The sequence below is a fragment of the Oenanthe melanoleuca genome, chromosome 2 (assembly GCF_029582105.1).
Source record: "Oenanthe melanoleuca isolate GR-GAL-2019-014 chromosome 2, OMel1.0, whole genome shotgun sequence".
Taxonomy (NCBI): domain Eukaryota; kingdom Metazoa; phylum Chordata; class Aves; order Passeriformes; family Muscicapidae; genus Oenanthe; species Oenanthe melanoleuca.
In genome coordinates, this window is record NC_079335.1 from 33,791,431 (window position 1) to 33,809,235 (window position 17,805).

Below are 17,805 nucleotides of genomic sequence, written 5' to 3' on the forward strand. Positions count from 1 at the left end.
CCAAGAAGCATTGCAAGAGCTTTGGGGAACAAGATATGAATATTGAATGCTTAAGAAATTGCAGAAATGGTAAGATAAAACTCAGTATAGAAAAGAAAGTAATTATCAGCCCTACTCTCAGACATTAATACAATATAAAACACAATGAGATCAGCACCAGCACTGCAGAAAACACTCTGTTCTGGTATTCTGGAACACAAATGAAAAGACTGAAAAATAATGCTCTCAGAAAAGCCAAACAATCCTAGGATAAGTAGCAGACATCCCACACTGCAGCACTACAGTATTATTCTGGCACCAGTAAAATTTCATCTCTAGACACTTCAGTTACAAATTCCAAGCATATATTAATGTAATTTCTTTATAAAATTGAATGTGAATGACAAAAGATGGAAGCAAACTGATCAAAAACAAAACCCAAATGATGAAAATAGAATTATAAAATAAGAAATAATAAAATAAAAACACAACACATGAAAAAAGGTTAAAAGATTTTAAAATATGAGATGGAGGAAAGAGACAACAGTCTTCCAATAAACTATTTTGTTGCAATAAGTGCAATAGTCAATTTGTTCTCCAAGTCAGTTCTACTGTCTACTCTGTAAAACAAGAAGTGAGCAAAATATTTTGAACACAAGAAAATCAAAAATACAAAAAAATCTTAATTTTAAAGAAATATTAAATTCCTATGAATCTTACATAGTATTAAAATCATTGTTATTAATACTCAGTTTTAGAACAAAATTACATTCAGAAACTCTTGGAATCCTTAGTAGAGGATAAACTTAGCACTATTTTAGAATATCAGAAGAAGCAATAAATAAGTCACAGAAATTCCCTCCAGACTTAGATATTTGCAATGCCATTGCAAGCTTCACATACCACTTTTTTTTAGCTTTACATTATAAAAGTCCAAAATATTTTAATTGCAATAAAAAGTAATTTTTGTTAAGCTCAAAGGTTAAACCCAAGTTTCTAAAGCAAAAATTGACATGTCTAGGAATACTTTGGGTTTTCACTTTACTAATGCGTTTCAGGAAAATTTCAAGTCATCTTATGGCTTATATCCCTAAAAATATTTTAAAAAACCTTCCTTATGTTACAATTTCAGCATTTATAGTATTTCATCCCAACAGAGGTAGGTTTTCCACTGGCTGTTATAAATATACCACGTACCTAGGGATAAGTTCTTTAAGATGCTGTAAAGTGAAGTTCAATTTGTAATTTCAGTTGAGCAATAAATGTCACCTTATTTTATTACTCTGTTAATGTAAGCATAAAATAGTCATCTATGGCTGCCCAGCTAATAATGGGTGAAAGCAATGATGTGCCACAGAAGCAGAATTTTAATATTAATAGATAGTGCTTTTAAAGTAGCATCTTCCTTTTTCTTTCTAAATATAAGAGGCATCCTCCATTCTCAAAGAAATTATGAAGCTGCATTTGATTTCAGCACTACAACAGACAGCTCTGTAAATGAGCCACATAAATATTCCCACCTGTTCCATCATCTACATTCTCTACTTCCATCACTTCTGTGTTTATTCTGCCCCGGAAAAGGTAACGGTGGCCATCTGTCGATGCTTTGCTGTTCTTCAACCTCCTGAAAAAAAGAAGAGCAGAGGAGCACATCATCCACTCCATTCTCCCATGTTTCTACACTGCCACCTGTGCATGCAGCATTTACAGACCACTGTGAGGATCACAAGACCTTTATACCTGTGTCTCAGGTTGCAATACAAGATGCGGCAAAAAATGTGTATTCACCATCTGTTGGAGCCAGGTGGGGCAGTGACCCTTATCTCCATGGCACACATTATCTGCTAATGGGCCATCTTTAAAACCAGGTGAGGCAATCATCTTTATCTTTTCCACAACCCATCCTCCCTCCAGGAAGACATCATCTGCTGCTGGGCCATTGAGTCCCACTGCATGACTGATAAAATTACATCATCCCACTGGGAGATGCTCCAGCCAGGGGAGGAGCCAAGCCTTTCCTACCTAGGTAAAAACTGAGATTTTGAACACCAAAGCTGCCTTTTTCCATTGGATTCCAGAGGAAAGCCAGACCTTTCCACATCATCACTGGACCTTCAGAGGAAAACTGCACCTTCTACAGGAGCACTGCTCCAGCTGAACCACACCTGCCACTGCAGGAGGATGCAGCCACCATTTAATGGGACTGCTGCCAACACCCTGACTGACTGACAAGGTGTCAGGTTGTATTCTAACTCTGTCAGTGTTTTGGGATTGTTCTTTGTAATACTGTATTTCTATTTTAATTTTCCTAGTAAAAACCTGTTGTTCCTAATTCCCATATTTTTGCCTCAGAGCCCCTTAATTTCAAAATTATAATAATTTGGAGGCGGAGGGTTTACATTCCCCATTTCAAAGAGAGGCTCCTGCCCTTCTTGGCAGACACTTGTCCTCCAAACCAGGATACTGTGCAACTGAACTGTGGAAACTGCTGCTGAATGGGATGCTACTGATGGAAATGCAAAGATGCTACAGCTGGAAGGAGTAAGCTGCAAATTCCTGCCTGGATGAGAGTTTACTGGGAAAGTTTCTCTCTGTAAAAGCTCTGTTCCAACACTTTGATACCTCTATGCTGTTGTCTGCCATCAAAGACAAAAAAAGGGAGAGCCTTTCTTCCTAACTAATATGGTTTCCCTATGTTAGTCTAGAAATTCAGAGTGGGAGTAGTGTGACTGAAAAAAAATGAAATGAGAACATCTTTGGACACAAATCTTGACCTACGTACATTACCATCATAAATGGTAAGAATGAAGACAAAATTTTTTCTTCCTAAGATAAGGGTTAACCAAGAATTGTAATTAAGGATTGCTGAAGTTTTGTGGCAATTTCACTGCAATATATTCCAAAGGACTTTGCAATGCTGTAACTGCTCCCAGTGAGGCCTTCTGAGAACCACAGTACTATACAGCTTTTCACACCTCAGATAAACCAGGGATCATTGTCATTTTTGCCTATGATGATAATTAATACTGTATATTGAACAAAAGTCAGTTCCTAAGAATTAAGATCTCCTGAATTTTGACCTTCATTCACTCCAAAGAGATATTAATTTTCAGAAAATAACCTGCCTCTCAATCATTACTTCATTACTGCCTTACGAGTAACTCTACTACACCATAAATTTATTATTCAAAAATTGAGTAATACATTAGAAATACAAAGAAAGCAAAAAAGCAAAACCAGCACAAAGCAAAGTGAGTAAATCCAATAGCTCTACTGAGTTTTAAAACTGTAAACCCAAGTATAGCATTCCATGTTTACACCACTCTGTCACAAAAGGATGGTTAAAAATGACATACAATATCTCATACCATAAAGGCAAGGCAATTTTTGTAAAATTACCAAAATGCAATTTCTTTCCTTGCATACTTGCCAATCAATACTTGAAGTATCTTGCTGGAAATAATAAATTAATTTCCCATCTAAAACTTTGAAATTATATTCTAAATTGAGTTACACCTCTATCTGCAGAGACGTCACCATGGTACTAGCCAAGGACATGATTGTTCAAAACAAAAGAAACCACAGACAACCATTCATGCATTTTGAGATTTTTGTCCAATAGTGAGATTATGGCTACAAAAACATGCAATTTAGTGGAGGACAACTGAAAAGATTCTATGTAACCAGCAACTTGTAATTGTTTGTAATTGCTAGATGATAAAATACCAGCCAAAAAAATACCAGAAATTTTTAAAATAAGAAGTATCATGTATCTAGGAATCTATCAAATATCTACCCAGCAATATATAGTGGCCACTCTAAAACAGCCTCAGGATTAAAGAGACATCAAGAGGAATATATGTCCATAGGAGAACCCTCATTTCTCACAACATTGTCTACAGAAGCTTGTTGCTGAACTAAGGAATTGCTCTTTGGAATGCAGCAAGCATCAGCTTTCTGGCTTTTTTCCCTGATTACAAATATAAGGCATGAAACTCTTAAATCTGTAGAGACTTATTTTATTGCACAAGCTAGAATACTAATCTGTCTGAACTAAAAATTCAGACTGTTTACACTTCCTACAAGAGAGTGAGGCCATCACATATAACCTGCTGTGGAGGGCCAACAAAACAGATTTTTTTTTTCCCCCACACTTCACCACTAGGATTCTGCATCCATTTAGAATTTTTCCAATTGCTTGAATTAAACACACTTTTCTTTGGCTGATCAGTTTCTTCTAAAAATGCTAACTTTTAAGCTGTGGTTCTTCTGGAACAGCATATTCATGATTAGCTCTACTGTGAGAAAAACACATTTTTTCTAAAAGTAATCATTTACCTGTGCTTTTTTTTGCAGTAGACAAGAAGATTATCAAAAAGAAAAAATATCCTCTCCTGGATATTTCCTGCTGAAATTTTCAGTAGCAGTCCACTTCGCAGCATTTCTGTACATGTGTCTGTGATGTTGGACCCCTAAAATTGAGTAGAAAGAGATTACTCTTTGAGTCAAGTACTTTGCATCAACTAAGGAAAAGTTTTTTATACAAACTCACAAGTATAACAATTCCCTGGAAAGACTAAACAAGACTAAACATGTCATGGTAATTTATTGCACTGTAATTATGTAATAATCTGCAATGATGTTTAACACCAGCTTTGTGAATAGATACAGCTTAATCACAAAAAGTTTCCAAATTATATTACTTTTGTACAAAGACCTCTCCTGAAAATCAGGCCAACTTTACCCAGTAACTCCTATCCTCAGTAACTTTATTCAGAAATGTCTGAAAATGGGGCTTTATAAGACATAATCTGTGTCATGATGAAATTGGAAGCTGAAGCAACCTGGGACTTGAACATCACTAAGGGTAGATACTTCTATACTATATTAAGCTAAGCATAAAAGCAAAAATTAAAAACAGCAAGATATTAAACTTGGGCAAAGCTAAGAGTGGCATGTGCAGCTAGGACTGTCTAGTATACCTCCTCCTAACCTACTCCAAAGACATCAGAATTTTGGTAAGGTTTAGATGTTTGGGATGAAGCTTCCCATGCCTCATTTTTGCTTCAAGACAGATCATTCATGTGAAAAGGCATCAGGCATTTTCATAAAAGTTAATGAAGGAAAATATTTTCAAAAACAAAATTATATTAAAAATTCATGGCACTTCTGTCTTACAAAGAGAAATTTACCTCTCAAGGAAGTCTGCCTTGAATTCTGAGGTGCATTTTGCTAGTCTAAAAAATCATGCTGCTCTGGGACCGAGCTGCTGTCAATGTGTATGTCCATCCAGACATACAACCCTATTGATAATTATATTATCTATTTTTTTGGCTGCATCAAGCATCCATCCAGGTTTGAAGGGTTTCCTGACTTGAGGGAGTCAGTCAGCTTAGAAAACCTGCAAAACCAGGACTCTCCTGTCATCTACACATGTTCTAAATGGTTTAGGCATGTGATAGCTGCAGTTACTTCCTCTTCTTGATCTAACCACAGTAGTCCAAAGAAAAATGGATTCAATTAGGAGCCAAGGAGCAGTCACGCATTCTGCTCGCACAGTTCATCCTACTGCTCATCCTTTGTATGTCACAGCTGTGAATATTGAGCAATAGCTCGACTGTCCTAAGGAGAATGCAGTCTGTTTACAGAGATAAGTGAGATTGCACAACCATCACACTGGAACACAGTCCAGGTCTCTAAGCAAAGCCACTTCAGGATCTGTACTAACAAACCACTCCTGCTTCCATTCAGGATCAAGTGATGAAACAAGCCAAGGATGAGTGTCACCTACAGCCACTATAGCATATTTCCCTTCCTAAGACAGCATCAGTACCAGCATGCTAATTTTACAGTTTTATTCAAAATCAAACACTGAAACATTTTGAAAGCACACTCAGTGATATAAATAAGGCATAAATTAGGGCTGCATGTAATGCTTGTTGACCATAATTACAGAAAAACTGGTCACTTTTTCCCATCCCATTTCATTGCTTTTGTGTATGAAAGAGTAAGCAATATCTTATTCTGTGTTTCAAATTTGTTGGAATAGTACTTACTAACAATTTGCATTTTAAAAGGTTGGATACTTTCTAAAGGGTCTTGGTTTGTTTTTACACAAAACTTCAACTTGCAGAAAAATAACAGCTTTTTGTAAGGAAGCCAAAAAAGCTTAAGGCTTCAGAACTGTATGAGAAGTTTCAGCTTTCTAAAAAAGAATGGGATTTTTTCATAGAGAGATCATAGAAACAAATCTGTCTTTTCTTACTGAAGAATTTAATTTTCAGTATAGAAAACACAACTTTTTCCCAAAAGTCCTAACAAGATCTGCTACTGTGCCAGCATCATGCCATAAAATAACACATTTAATACATGTTTTAAGTATATATAATTCAGGCTACCTGACTTATTTACAATCACCTCATTCATGATTCAAGTTCAATGTGACAGTATGGCAGTGAGGGTTACATTTCTCACATTACTACCCTTTGCTAATGTTATCCTCCTAATTTTCTTCCCTTACTGCTAGGTGATGAAAACAAGATTCTAGAGATACTTTTTTCCCCTCAGAGACATTTCATCCAAAGACTGAACAGTGTTACTGCCACTTCTCAGATACCTTCTGACAAGATCACAGCCCATGCTGCTGTGATTGCAGGTCAGTGAATTTTGTTAGTGCCCTTTTATTCCCTCAAGTCCTAAGGAATAAGCAAACAGGATCAGAAGTCACATCTTGCTGTCCTACATAACACTGCTAGTGCAGAAAAATCCCCTGTCACTTCCCTGCCTATGTAATACTTAGGATCTGCCTGTTCCTAGACTTTGGATGGGCATGGAGCTGAAACAGAGAAAAAAGGAAGGGCATGAAATGCACATGAAAGCACTGCTGTTTCTACATCTGGGGTGAGCACTGCTCTCCACCACTTCCCTTGGAGATGAAAAACATGCCTGGGAAGGATGAAGCAGAGAGCACACACAGCACTGCCATATCTACCATGCAATTCAAAGGGCTGACAACCACAAGTTTTCACAAAGGATGGAGCTACAGCTCAAGACTTTCTGCTGCACAGCTAGAACTGAACTACACTACCTACAATATTTTTGGAGCAAGTATGACCAAAACCTTCTGACACTAACATGCTTTCATTAAGTGTTTGCACTGAAACTACCACAGGAATTTCCAATATGAGCAACTGGAACTTGAAAAGCAATTTGCTATTTCAAAGTTTTCACAGACATTTAAACTCAGTGCTTGTAAACTTCAGTGCTTGTAAGAGGAGAGGACAGAGCTGTTCAGCCTAAATGTAAAATCACTACTACTATGCTATTCATGCTTCTGTATATTTAAAGTACCTGCAAGTAGAAATCATGGGCTATTTTCAGTGAAACCAGCATTTCTGTAATCTGTCAATTTGAAAATGCCATGTATTGCAGAAACAAACCTATTTTAATCATCTTCCAAAAATTCATATAAATTATTCAGTTGGGGAAAAACAACCTGCAAAGCAGTCTAGACTATTTTTGCCTCCATCTGTCCTACTGGGTCACTAAAGACTGTGCAGCAATCCTCTTCTGTGGGTAGCACCCCAACCAAATACTCTGTGCCTTTTGAGGACAGCTGGTTTGGAAATTAAAATCCAAAAAAATCCTGGAGCCTGCAGGTTGTTTAGGTATAATAGGCTTCTGATAACCTTTGGCTGTCAGTCAGACACCTGTAATTCTAACTAAGGAAACAGCTCAGGCAAGAGGTCTAAAATGTGGGCTACCATGACCATATTGAAAAATAAAAACAGTTAAAGGAGAGAGACTATAAGCAAGAAATCTGAAACAAAACCTCTCTCATCCTCATTTCATTAAATATCCCTCTTTGACATTAAAAAATTACTTCTATTACCTTGAGACAAAAAGCAGCATGGGTTGGTATTTTTTGTTACCAAAAAAAAATCTGTATATTCTGGGCAAGTTTCTGTCAAGCACAGAGGTTTGTCTATACTGAGTCAGTGGCAAGCATGTTAATAGTGACAAAAGTCAGAAATTACAGACTAATACTAATCGCTTCTGTACTTGCACATGGACATAAGGAACAAATAAAGCATGGAAGGGCTAGAAATTCCAGAGTTTAAGACAGAAATATCTGGTAAAATATTACTTGATAATATGTTGGAATGCAAAGGAACAGAATACTCCATGCTACTGTCACTAAGGTGGCCTATAACTCAGATTGGGTTGTTCAGTTTACAGAAAATGCAACAATTTTCTATTTTTTCCTCTCACTGAAACATCCACACAAATTTTACTGTAGTAAAATGTAGTTCCTTCAGCTGCTGAGCCATCCTCCAACTGAGACAGCCACCTACACAAGTTCTGAATTCAGGCCAATAAATTAAACCACTTAGGAAATTAAGTGAGAAAGTCATTATATTCAAAACCAACTATCTTGAAACAGATGTTCCATTTTTTCCGTGAATCTGTATTTTTGTCATAATAAACACAAGTTTCATTTTATGACACTAAAGTATGGGAATTCAAGTCATGCTTTGATCAGATTCTAAAAATAGTCTTTATTTTTTTCCCTTTCCTTCTAGTTGGGGCCAAGCAATGTGCTAAGCATTTCCTTCTGGAAGGAAATCTCCAACAAGTTTGCCTCTTTATTTTCAGCATTGCAGAAAACCAGATGTTTATTTAATTAAACCCACTCTCAAACATTGCATTCAGGAACTCTTTTTTTTTTTTTACAGTTGTTGTTGGGAATCCTTCAAAATACTGTTAGCTCATATACATGCTCTGGAATTCTTAGCATTTCAAGGACTAATCTTATACTACATCTGAAAAAGCTGCACATATTAAGATCAAGGCAATTTTGCCAGATTGTGCACCCTGTGGCTGCCATATGATATCAAACCCAATCACCTAAAATGCAATAAACACCACATAACTCTGCTGGAAACGTCCTATTTTAAAACAATGGCACTCTTCAAGAGTTCAAGCACAGGTGAAATCCTAAAATGAAACCTAGGAAAAGGGGAGGTGGGAAAAACAAACAAACAAACACCAAAAAAAAGCCACCGAGGTTGGTAGGAAATTACTTTGTTACAGAGTAGAGAATACATCTTGAACACAGAGAGAATAAGTTTGTTTCAAATGCTCATGTCCATATTGTTACCATTCCTTCTTTAGTGTTACCTTTGCTCATTAACACATTTCCAAAAAGCAACCATATTTCCTACCAGATGTTTTACTAAGAATTAAGAAGAAACCTGATGCAGGAAAGTGGATTCCCTTTTCAGGGATAGAGGTTTGAGAACAGTAAGTTCTTAACCAACTTATATGACTAATAATGCATTGAGTTAATAATAATGTAACTTTATACTTGAGTGTGCTCATTAAGAAGGATTTGACAAATATCTATGACTCAGACACTGGGAGCAAGTAGAAGAATTTTAATCACAGTAGTGCAGTAGGAAATTTAATTGAAAAGTTTAAAATAATAGAAGTAATAAAGTGGTGATAGGCAATAAGGATTACTTAGCAAATTTCCTTGCCATGAAGTATTCAGCACTTAACTTGCTATTACTCCTATCATGAGGTTATCACACAAACACTTCCAATGCATTTAAATGTTCTGATACACTAACCTTCCCAAGTTACTGCTGATGACAGCAACTTCAAGCTAATTACATTAAGAAACACATTTTCACCTAGTCTAAATCAGAAGTTGTTAAGCGACATCAACTAGACTTCCACTCTATTAGAACATTTAGAATTTTACTTCATATTAGTCCTTTCTTTTTCAAAATCCTACAAGCAATACAATGGTATTTGTTTTGATTTTTTTTTAATTTCAGATAGAGGGTTACAAATGAATGCAGAAAATTTTGTCTGAATATGGATCAGCAATTATATCACTTCTCTACATGCTAAAATTCCTTCTCATAATGCACAGTGAATTTTAGTGGTATTTCACAGTGACCCTCATGTACCAAAAATATTACAGTGCACTGAGCTCCAGCAGGAGATGATTTGCCAGAAACAGAAAAGCATTTTCTGAAAATGCTGCTACACAAGGAAAAAAAATACCTGAAGTGCAATATTTCAAATCACACAATGCACTGAAGAAACATGAAGATTTTTGATTAAAGTAAAATTAGTCTCTTAATCCACATTTAGAACTAACTAAACCTCCCTATACTACTCAATTAACAACAAACCAAAGGTTTGCAAAAGTCCACTGATTGGGAGATTTCACATGGAGCATACAGGAAATAATTATGTGGTGTCATGGGTAGTATTCAGGGGGATCTTTGTTCAGATCAATGCTCCTTTCAGATAATGGCTTGTTCTATTGAATCCTTCTGGGTGACAGAGGAAAGCTAAATCCACTACAGCAGAACCAGAGCACATCCTTAGGCACAACAAAGTTTGAGAAACAGCAGTTCCAATAAAATCAGGAGGTGTAGGGAGGGAGCAGAGCCATGTAGAAACTATTTCTTATTTCTGCTTTTTAACCACAAATATCTACTTAAAAGCTGTCTATTCTAGTCAATGTTATTGTTATATGTCAGACTTGGTGGGAAACTCTCTCAAGTAAAGTTCAGACAGGTCTGGAGGCTTTCTTTGCTTCAGTGTCCCATCAGTGTCCTATCCATATCCCTTTCTTTCCTTGGAACCAAATGAAGGAAATTTCCCACTATACAGACTGAGATCATTCAGTACCAGACTAACATGCAACAAACACATTTTTCTTGCTACATCTCCCAGTCTGCAAGCCTTCCACAAAGCTTAAAGAGATAAAACCTCTTCCTCTAGTTCTTAAGCAGCTTTGTCAGGAAAAGGAGTAGCATATTTGAGAAAAGTATTCAAAACAGCAAAGTACTACTTTTCCATGTTGAAATCTCCCTCTTAAAAAAACCCATCTTTTTGTTTTCATAAAGTTAGTTTTGAATATGGTTACACTTTTTGCTTTTTTTTTTTTTTTTTTGCTTTATTGAAACTTCACTTGTATTTGCCTTCCACCCCAGTGCAGTCAGCTCAGACACCCAAGGACACCCCAAGACAATTTAAAGTTACACCCTTATCTGCACATGTTTTTCCATATGAACTAATTATAGTGCTCAGAATAATTCAGAAGGAAGATTTTGGTGCTACAACCACTTGATCTTGTTGTTCTCTTGGGGAAAGAGTGACTCTTCTGGTTACTACATAAAATCCTAACTCAGAACCAGATCTGTGGCTACTTCACAAAAGTTGGTTGTAGCCCCAAAGTTTGTTCATTTGCAAATCATTAAAAAGCCCCACAAATCTCAAACAGATTCCCTCGAACATGTTTAAATTGTTTAGCTCAGCCAATATTAAGAGACTACCAACAAGCTGACAAAAACTTATAGACTCAATGCTTAAGCAATAATAAACAATAAACAAACATTTTTTCAACCAAAGTGCTGCTATGCCAGCATAGAGAGCAGTAAAATAAAATCAGCATTTAAATTAGGATTTGTAGATATGTCTATGTGCACAGATACATGTTAATACAAATGCTAAATAACTACCCTTCCTTAAAGTCTGCTATTTCATACAGCATTACTCAGTCATGGACAACTTAATTTGCAGAGTGGATCTCAAAATCTCAGATTTCACAGAACTATGGACTTGACAGAACCTCACAAAATCAGTGCAACACATACTTGGTGAAAACTGTTACTCCCTCCTCAATCTAAAGCAACAAATCTTAGGACAGTAATGACAGTACCTCCCATCCTTCAACATGAGACTGCCATTCTTCCAAAAATTCTAATTTTTCCATTTGTCTCTTGGCCTCATTTATGTTGGAACAGACAGCTTTCATGGCCTGGAGAGCTTCCATTAGAGCTGCATAGTCACTGTGCTTCCTTGGAGTCCGCTTCAGTAATTCCTATTTAGACACAGAAAAAGGGGGAAGAAAGAAAAAGAAATATAAAAGAAGACAGTCTTTGATCTCTAAAGGTCTATTACAGGAGAAATAAACCAAACCAGCATACAAAAAGAAAGCAGCCAGTCATCTCTTTTACTAAGCAGAAAAGTAGTAACCCTTATAAAACTGTGTCCTAGTAGAACACTAAAACTCGAGGGTAGCTAATTATTAACAATAAATAATCATCATGATTCAGGAAGAAGTTTGCATTTCTTTCTCCTCCAAAAATGTGTCTTCTTTTTGCTACTTTCTCCTCCAACAATGTTTTTTCATATTGAGCTTTGGGGTTTGGGTTTGTTTGTTTGTTTTTTGATCCTTCAGGATACAACTGTTCAAGAGCAAGGATAACAATTCTGCTTAAAAAAACAGCAGATTGCTCATGTCAAAATTAACACCTGCCTTTCCTGCAGCTCAGGGCAGAAAACACATTCCTTTAGCTCCACACTATTGTTTAACCTCGTGCAATGCAGCAAAGCACTGAACAATAGTTTAGGTGACTCACTGATTTCAGACAGTACTGGCAGCCCTGCTGATAAACAAAAGTGGAGCCACCAGCATTTGTTTGAGATTTCCCATCTCAAACTACCAACTACACATTAACAGCTGGGCTGACTGAGAACAGCCTTCAGCAAAGCCCTAACCCTGCTGCCACCACACCCTGTATTTAAATTTTCTTAATATATTCATTTCACTGCTCTAGAGTAATTCATTAGTCATTTTTCCCTGTTTTATCTGTATGCCTTTCAAAAATAGAATAGAAAAATAATTCCAAAATAGACCAAGGGAACTGTAAAGCCACAGCTATCTTGGATGACTCACACCTTATTGTAATGATTATATTTTTAATTTGTTTTAAAAACTTTAATTCTAACCTGTTTCTTTTTATGATTTCTTTATGTCATATGCCTCACCACTAGCAATCTTGCAGATCAAAACTCACACATGTCCAGTAATGATTTTTCAGGTACCTTTTAGAGAATCTGCTCTGGTTTTCCTCTCAGAGTTTAGAACAATTAGCAATACAAGATTTTAATTTGTTAAGCAATGATTTGCACAAAATAAATGGACTTACTTTCTTGTATTTTATTTCCTAACGTGGTATATTACAAATTCAGAGGTTTGAATATCTAATGTTTATCACCACATTAACATTTTTCATTGATTTAAGCTGTCACAATATGATAAGAATAAACATACAATTGTACATAAAACCATTTACAGCACCTTACTGTTATCCAGAGCTTTTCCTGCAGAAAAAAAATCCATCAATATTTTTCATTTTCAGTTTGCTGATGGTAAATTAGCATCATCAAAGTATTTCATCAACAAACTGCTATCCCAAGCACTTTAAGCAAGGGCATGATTAAACCCAGCTGAAATTAGATTCATTAAACTCTCCCAAATGGCTCACTTCTGTCCAACAATGGAGAGGCAACCTTACAACTGCAAGCAGAACAGAGCTAATCATCTCAATCCAGCCAAGCTCCTCAACTCTTTTAATACTAATGTCAGAAGACTTGCCACCAGCTTTAATGAGAGCAAGGCTGGGTCCAGTATCTTAATAAAGAGATAATTCACTGTGAAGGAGGATTGTTCCTGGAGTTCAGAAACATGCTTAGCAACCAGTTTTATACAGGAAGTATAAAGTCCTTAATAAAAATCTTGTAAGTACCTTCAAAAGAAGGGGATACTTGCATATTCTCTGTATTGGTGTCACCAGATATCCCTCCAGGGGTACATCTGTGTTTTTACGTCCTCCAAGGAGCATGCAATTCTGCAGTGGGAACAGGTTCACAGATTATTGAAAAATCCAAAAAAAGTTACCAGAAATACAGACAAGGGCATAGGCATTCAGAAGTGTTTGGCTAAAGTATACATAAATGGTATAAATATATATACATATATATGGAGGGAGGTTTGCAAGCCTGACAAGGAAGTCACAAAGGCAGAATGCAGGCCTCTTGCCTTCTTCATCCAGTTTGATGAAGAAAAGAACTTTTTCTTAAAGTTTGAAACTAAAAGACAGTAAATAGAATGCTCAAAATAGGCTTTCATACTTCAACAAACAAAAATAAAAATATTGCAGGGTGATCACTACAGCTGTTGTTTCTAAAAAGTGTTTGCAGTATTATCAAAGGTGGTTTGAATGTTTGAACATGGTCATCCTAATACACACCTCAAAAAGAAAACCATGTTCTGTTTTCATGCTTATATATTTAAATTTGATGTGCAATATAAAAAATATCCTTAAGTCAAGGGAAAAAGGGTATTAAAAAGTTCCAACAAGACATCTGATTATGGAAGCAGAGAGTAAATTAAACATTGGGTGGAAGTACCCAATAAAAGCAGCTGAGAGAGAGAAAAGAATAAGGGTTTTTGGGGATAAGAAAACACAAAGCACAGCAAATATCTGGAATTGTGGGAACTGAAGTGTAAGTACATAAAGACCTAAAGATATTATGACAATTATTTTATGGAGAGATCAGAAGGCATTGTGATGCAATGGTATGAGATAATCTCAGCTTCAAAGAACAAGTTGTCTAAACTGAGGACACTAAACAAGCAGTTTAAAACAGCCAGATGAGATGTCAAGACAGGCTCCAGAACTGGATGCAGAGACCCTGTTGATGGAACAGAGGCTGCACAACTGGGTGGCCACCCAACACACATATCCTACAACCAGTGCTGCCATGGGAATCTCCACACCCACCCTTAAGTCTCTGCTTTGTACTCATGCTTAACCAGCTTCTGTCTTATCCTAAAGGATGCTTTATCCTAAAGGATCTCACTTAATCTGCCAGCACAAAGCTTTACTGATAAAGACCAAGTAAGATAATGGCAATGCAGGCTATAGTTATTATAACCACTGCCTCTATACTCAAAGGTTCAAAAGTTCTGGTGTCAGCTCTCAGTTATTTACAGATAAACACAACTCTAATGACCTGAACCCTCTGGTGTGCCCAGAAGGCTTTGATTGTGCTTTCAAATCATACAGTCAGATATCTTGTTTTCTAGGTTAGACTGCTGCCACTTAAATCTACAGACATGCCCCAATCTATGAGGAAACCTGAATGCAGAAGGAAGCCCTCTGCATGTGCCCCAGAGCACATAACACTGACACATCATGAACTGCCACAATGGCACACTTGGCTTCCTTTGTCACAAAACAAGATCCTTGCAATCTTTCTTTTTTGGCTTTTTGCCTCTGTAGTCAGAATTCACCCTTTCTTCTTGAGTCTGGCCATGTTGTTCCCAATACAAGAACCACGTGTCTGAAGCTCCTCAGTCTGGGACAAGGTGAAGGATATTGTGTCAACCACCAAGGAAGAAAAGGACAACGTTGAAGCAGTTTTTAATTGTGAATAAAATTGTGAATTAAATTGTGAAACTCTGTATAAGAGATTCTTAGTAAAAAGGCAGATGGTGCCTCATGTCACACAGTCCCTCCCACAATAAGGAAATTCCCACACTGCTCATTAACTTTGCTGTAAGTAAGTGCAGCTGGGCAGTCAGATCTGGTATTTTTCAAAGCATTAGTGAGCTGAAATAGGACTTCACCAGGAACTCTGTCAACAGCAGTAGTGAAACCCTACTGCATGCTGAAAATAATTAATAAAATTAAATAAGAATTGTGAAACTGTCACATTGGCAGAAACTTTTTTTCCCCCTCAAACACATCTGTGATGCTTTGCTGATAGGGTCATTTGCTCTCCAGTCCCAAACCAAAATGATCAAATGTGATCACCCCAAAATTTGACAGCATTTCCACGGACACCTCCTCAGGTATTTAAGTTCCAATATAGTTTCAAAACTGACCTTTTAACCACAGGACACCATGGAGGAAACACAAAAATCATTCCACACTCATTCACAATCATTCCACTCTTTTAACAACTGAAATCAACTATTAGTAAACTCAATGTTTACATGGAAATCGGTTTTGCTGGAAAAACCCATGAGGATTATCACTCTTAACACTTTCAAACCCCTCCTTACTTGTCTTATAAAGTGAAAGAATACTTGTGGACCTGTTTCTTTCAACCTTAGATTAAGTCACATTCTAAGATTAGAATGGCTAGCCCATGACCCATAACAAAAGATTTTTTTGTCTGCAACAGCATGGCTACAATACCAGAATGTGGACCTCCCCCTTCAGAAGTTCTGCTGAGTCCTTCAGCTCCTTTCTGCAACTCCTTTCCCTATTGCTCCCCATCTATTTTATCCTATTTTTTGTCCTTTCTAGAGATTCACACCCTTGTCTCCTGGCCAGCACGTTCAAGGCATGTTGCCTAATGCTGTATTATCCACAGATCCAAGTGCAGCAGTGAAAATATGATTTAACACCCCCTTCCTCTGGAAACACCACCCCCAGCTAAAACTGTCTGCTAACCACTTGCAGGTGTGCTTGTATTTGTCAGATGGTGAAGGTGACAGTGCTAACAAACCACTGCCCCATCAAAAAATAGGAAGCCAGAACACCAGTTCAAAGTTTATTTACCAAAAGAAACGTCCGCACTGTTCTGATTTTGTTCAGGTCAAGAAGAACTTTCTGTGCCTTCTCGTGGTTACTACAGTACTCATCATAGATACGGAATTTCTCTTTCTGCAGGAACAAAGAGAGACATTGTTTTTCACTTGTCATTTTGATTTTTTTTTTAATTAATAAAACATGGAATGAACTTTGCAAAGCTGAATAGCTAATATAGCCTTCATTCTAGAAAGTCAGCTCTTCTTCATGCATTTATTGTTTGAGGCCTAGACTCAAAGTGGGAGCACCACTTGGGAATTTCAAACAGAGATTCATAGAAAACAAGGTTGAAAGGGATCTCAAGAATCATCTGGTCCAACCTTTCTTGGCAAAAGCATGGTCTAGACAGGATGGCCCAGAACCCTGTCCAGTGGAATCCTTAATGTGTCCAATGCTGATGAATCCATCACTTCCCTAGGGAGATTATTCCAATGGCTGATTGTTCTCATTGTGGAAATTTTTTTCTCTGGTGGCCAACTGGAATTTCCCAGGAGAAACTAGTACCATTATCCCTCATATTAGCCATGTGATTCTGTAAAATGGGAGTCTCCATCTTTGCAGCCAACTTTTAAATACTGGAACATAGTGATAAAGTCTCATTTAAGCCTTTTTTTCCTCAAGTCTGAACCAACCCAGTTCTCTCAGGCAGCCACATGGCACACTTCCCATGATCATTCTTGTGGCTCTTTCTCCTAAACCTGTCCAGACTGTCTACATCTCTTGTATAGCAGGGACCACAAGTGAACACAGAATTCCAGCTGTGGCCTAACCAGCTCTGAGCAGACAATGGTAATGATTTCTTTATCTCTGCTGGTGATGCCCTTGCTGTTGCAACCCAGCTTGCTCTTGGCTTTATTTTTTTGTCACAGCAGCACACTGCTCACTCATATTGAGACGGTGACCACCAGGACACTGAGGTCCCCTTCCACAGAGCTGATCCCCAGCTAGGTAGATCCCAGCCTGTGCTGCACTCCTGGATTATGTTTTCCCAGGTGCAAGACCTTGCATTTGCCTTTGCTGAAGTTCATAAGGTTTAGCTGAAATATTTCAGAGCTTGAACTACTACAAACACACAGGATAAAAACATACACGAGGAAAATGCAAAATGAGTGGCTAATTTGCTGACATTATTATCCAATTTGTCTATTTTCAAATATGATCCATTTTTCAGAAGAGTTAAAAATTGTTTCCACTAACCACTAATAGATTTCTTCTGTCACAATGAATAATTAGAAACTTAACAAACAAATGGTACTTTAACCAGAGATAACAATGAAACCTGGACTTTCTGTTAGGTCTACAACAGCAAGTAAACTAATTTGTCCTCATTTTGCAAAGCTCTGTAACAGTAACA

General features: G+C 37.1%; 1 protein-coding gene across 1 annotated transcript in view; it reads right to left on the reverse strand.

Annotated features, from left to right (window-relative positions):
• Window positions 1–17,805, reverse strand: part of PREX2 (phosphatidylinositol-3,4,5-trisphosphate dependent Rac exchange factor 2) — a 169,993-nt gene that overhangs the window by 107,695 nt on the left and 44,493 nt on the right. The window contains exons 4-8 of the mRNA XM_056484325.1: window positions 16,422–16,526; window positions 13,596–13,697; window positions 11,723–11,884; window positions 4,318–4,451; window positions 1,500–1,603 (exon numbers count right to left, since the gene is read on the reverse strand). Coding sequence (XP_056340300.1) covers window positions 1,500–1,603; window positions 4,318–4,451; window positions 11,723–11,884; window positions 13,596–13,697; window positions 16,422–16,526 — 607 coding nt within the window. The remainder of the gene's footprint in view (window positions 1–1,499; window positions 1,604–4,317; window positions 4,452–11,722; window positions 11,885–13,595; window positions 13,698–16,421; window positions 16,527–17,805) is intronic.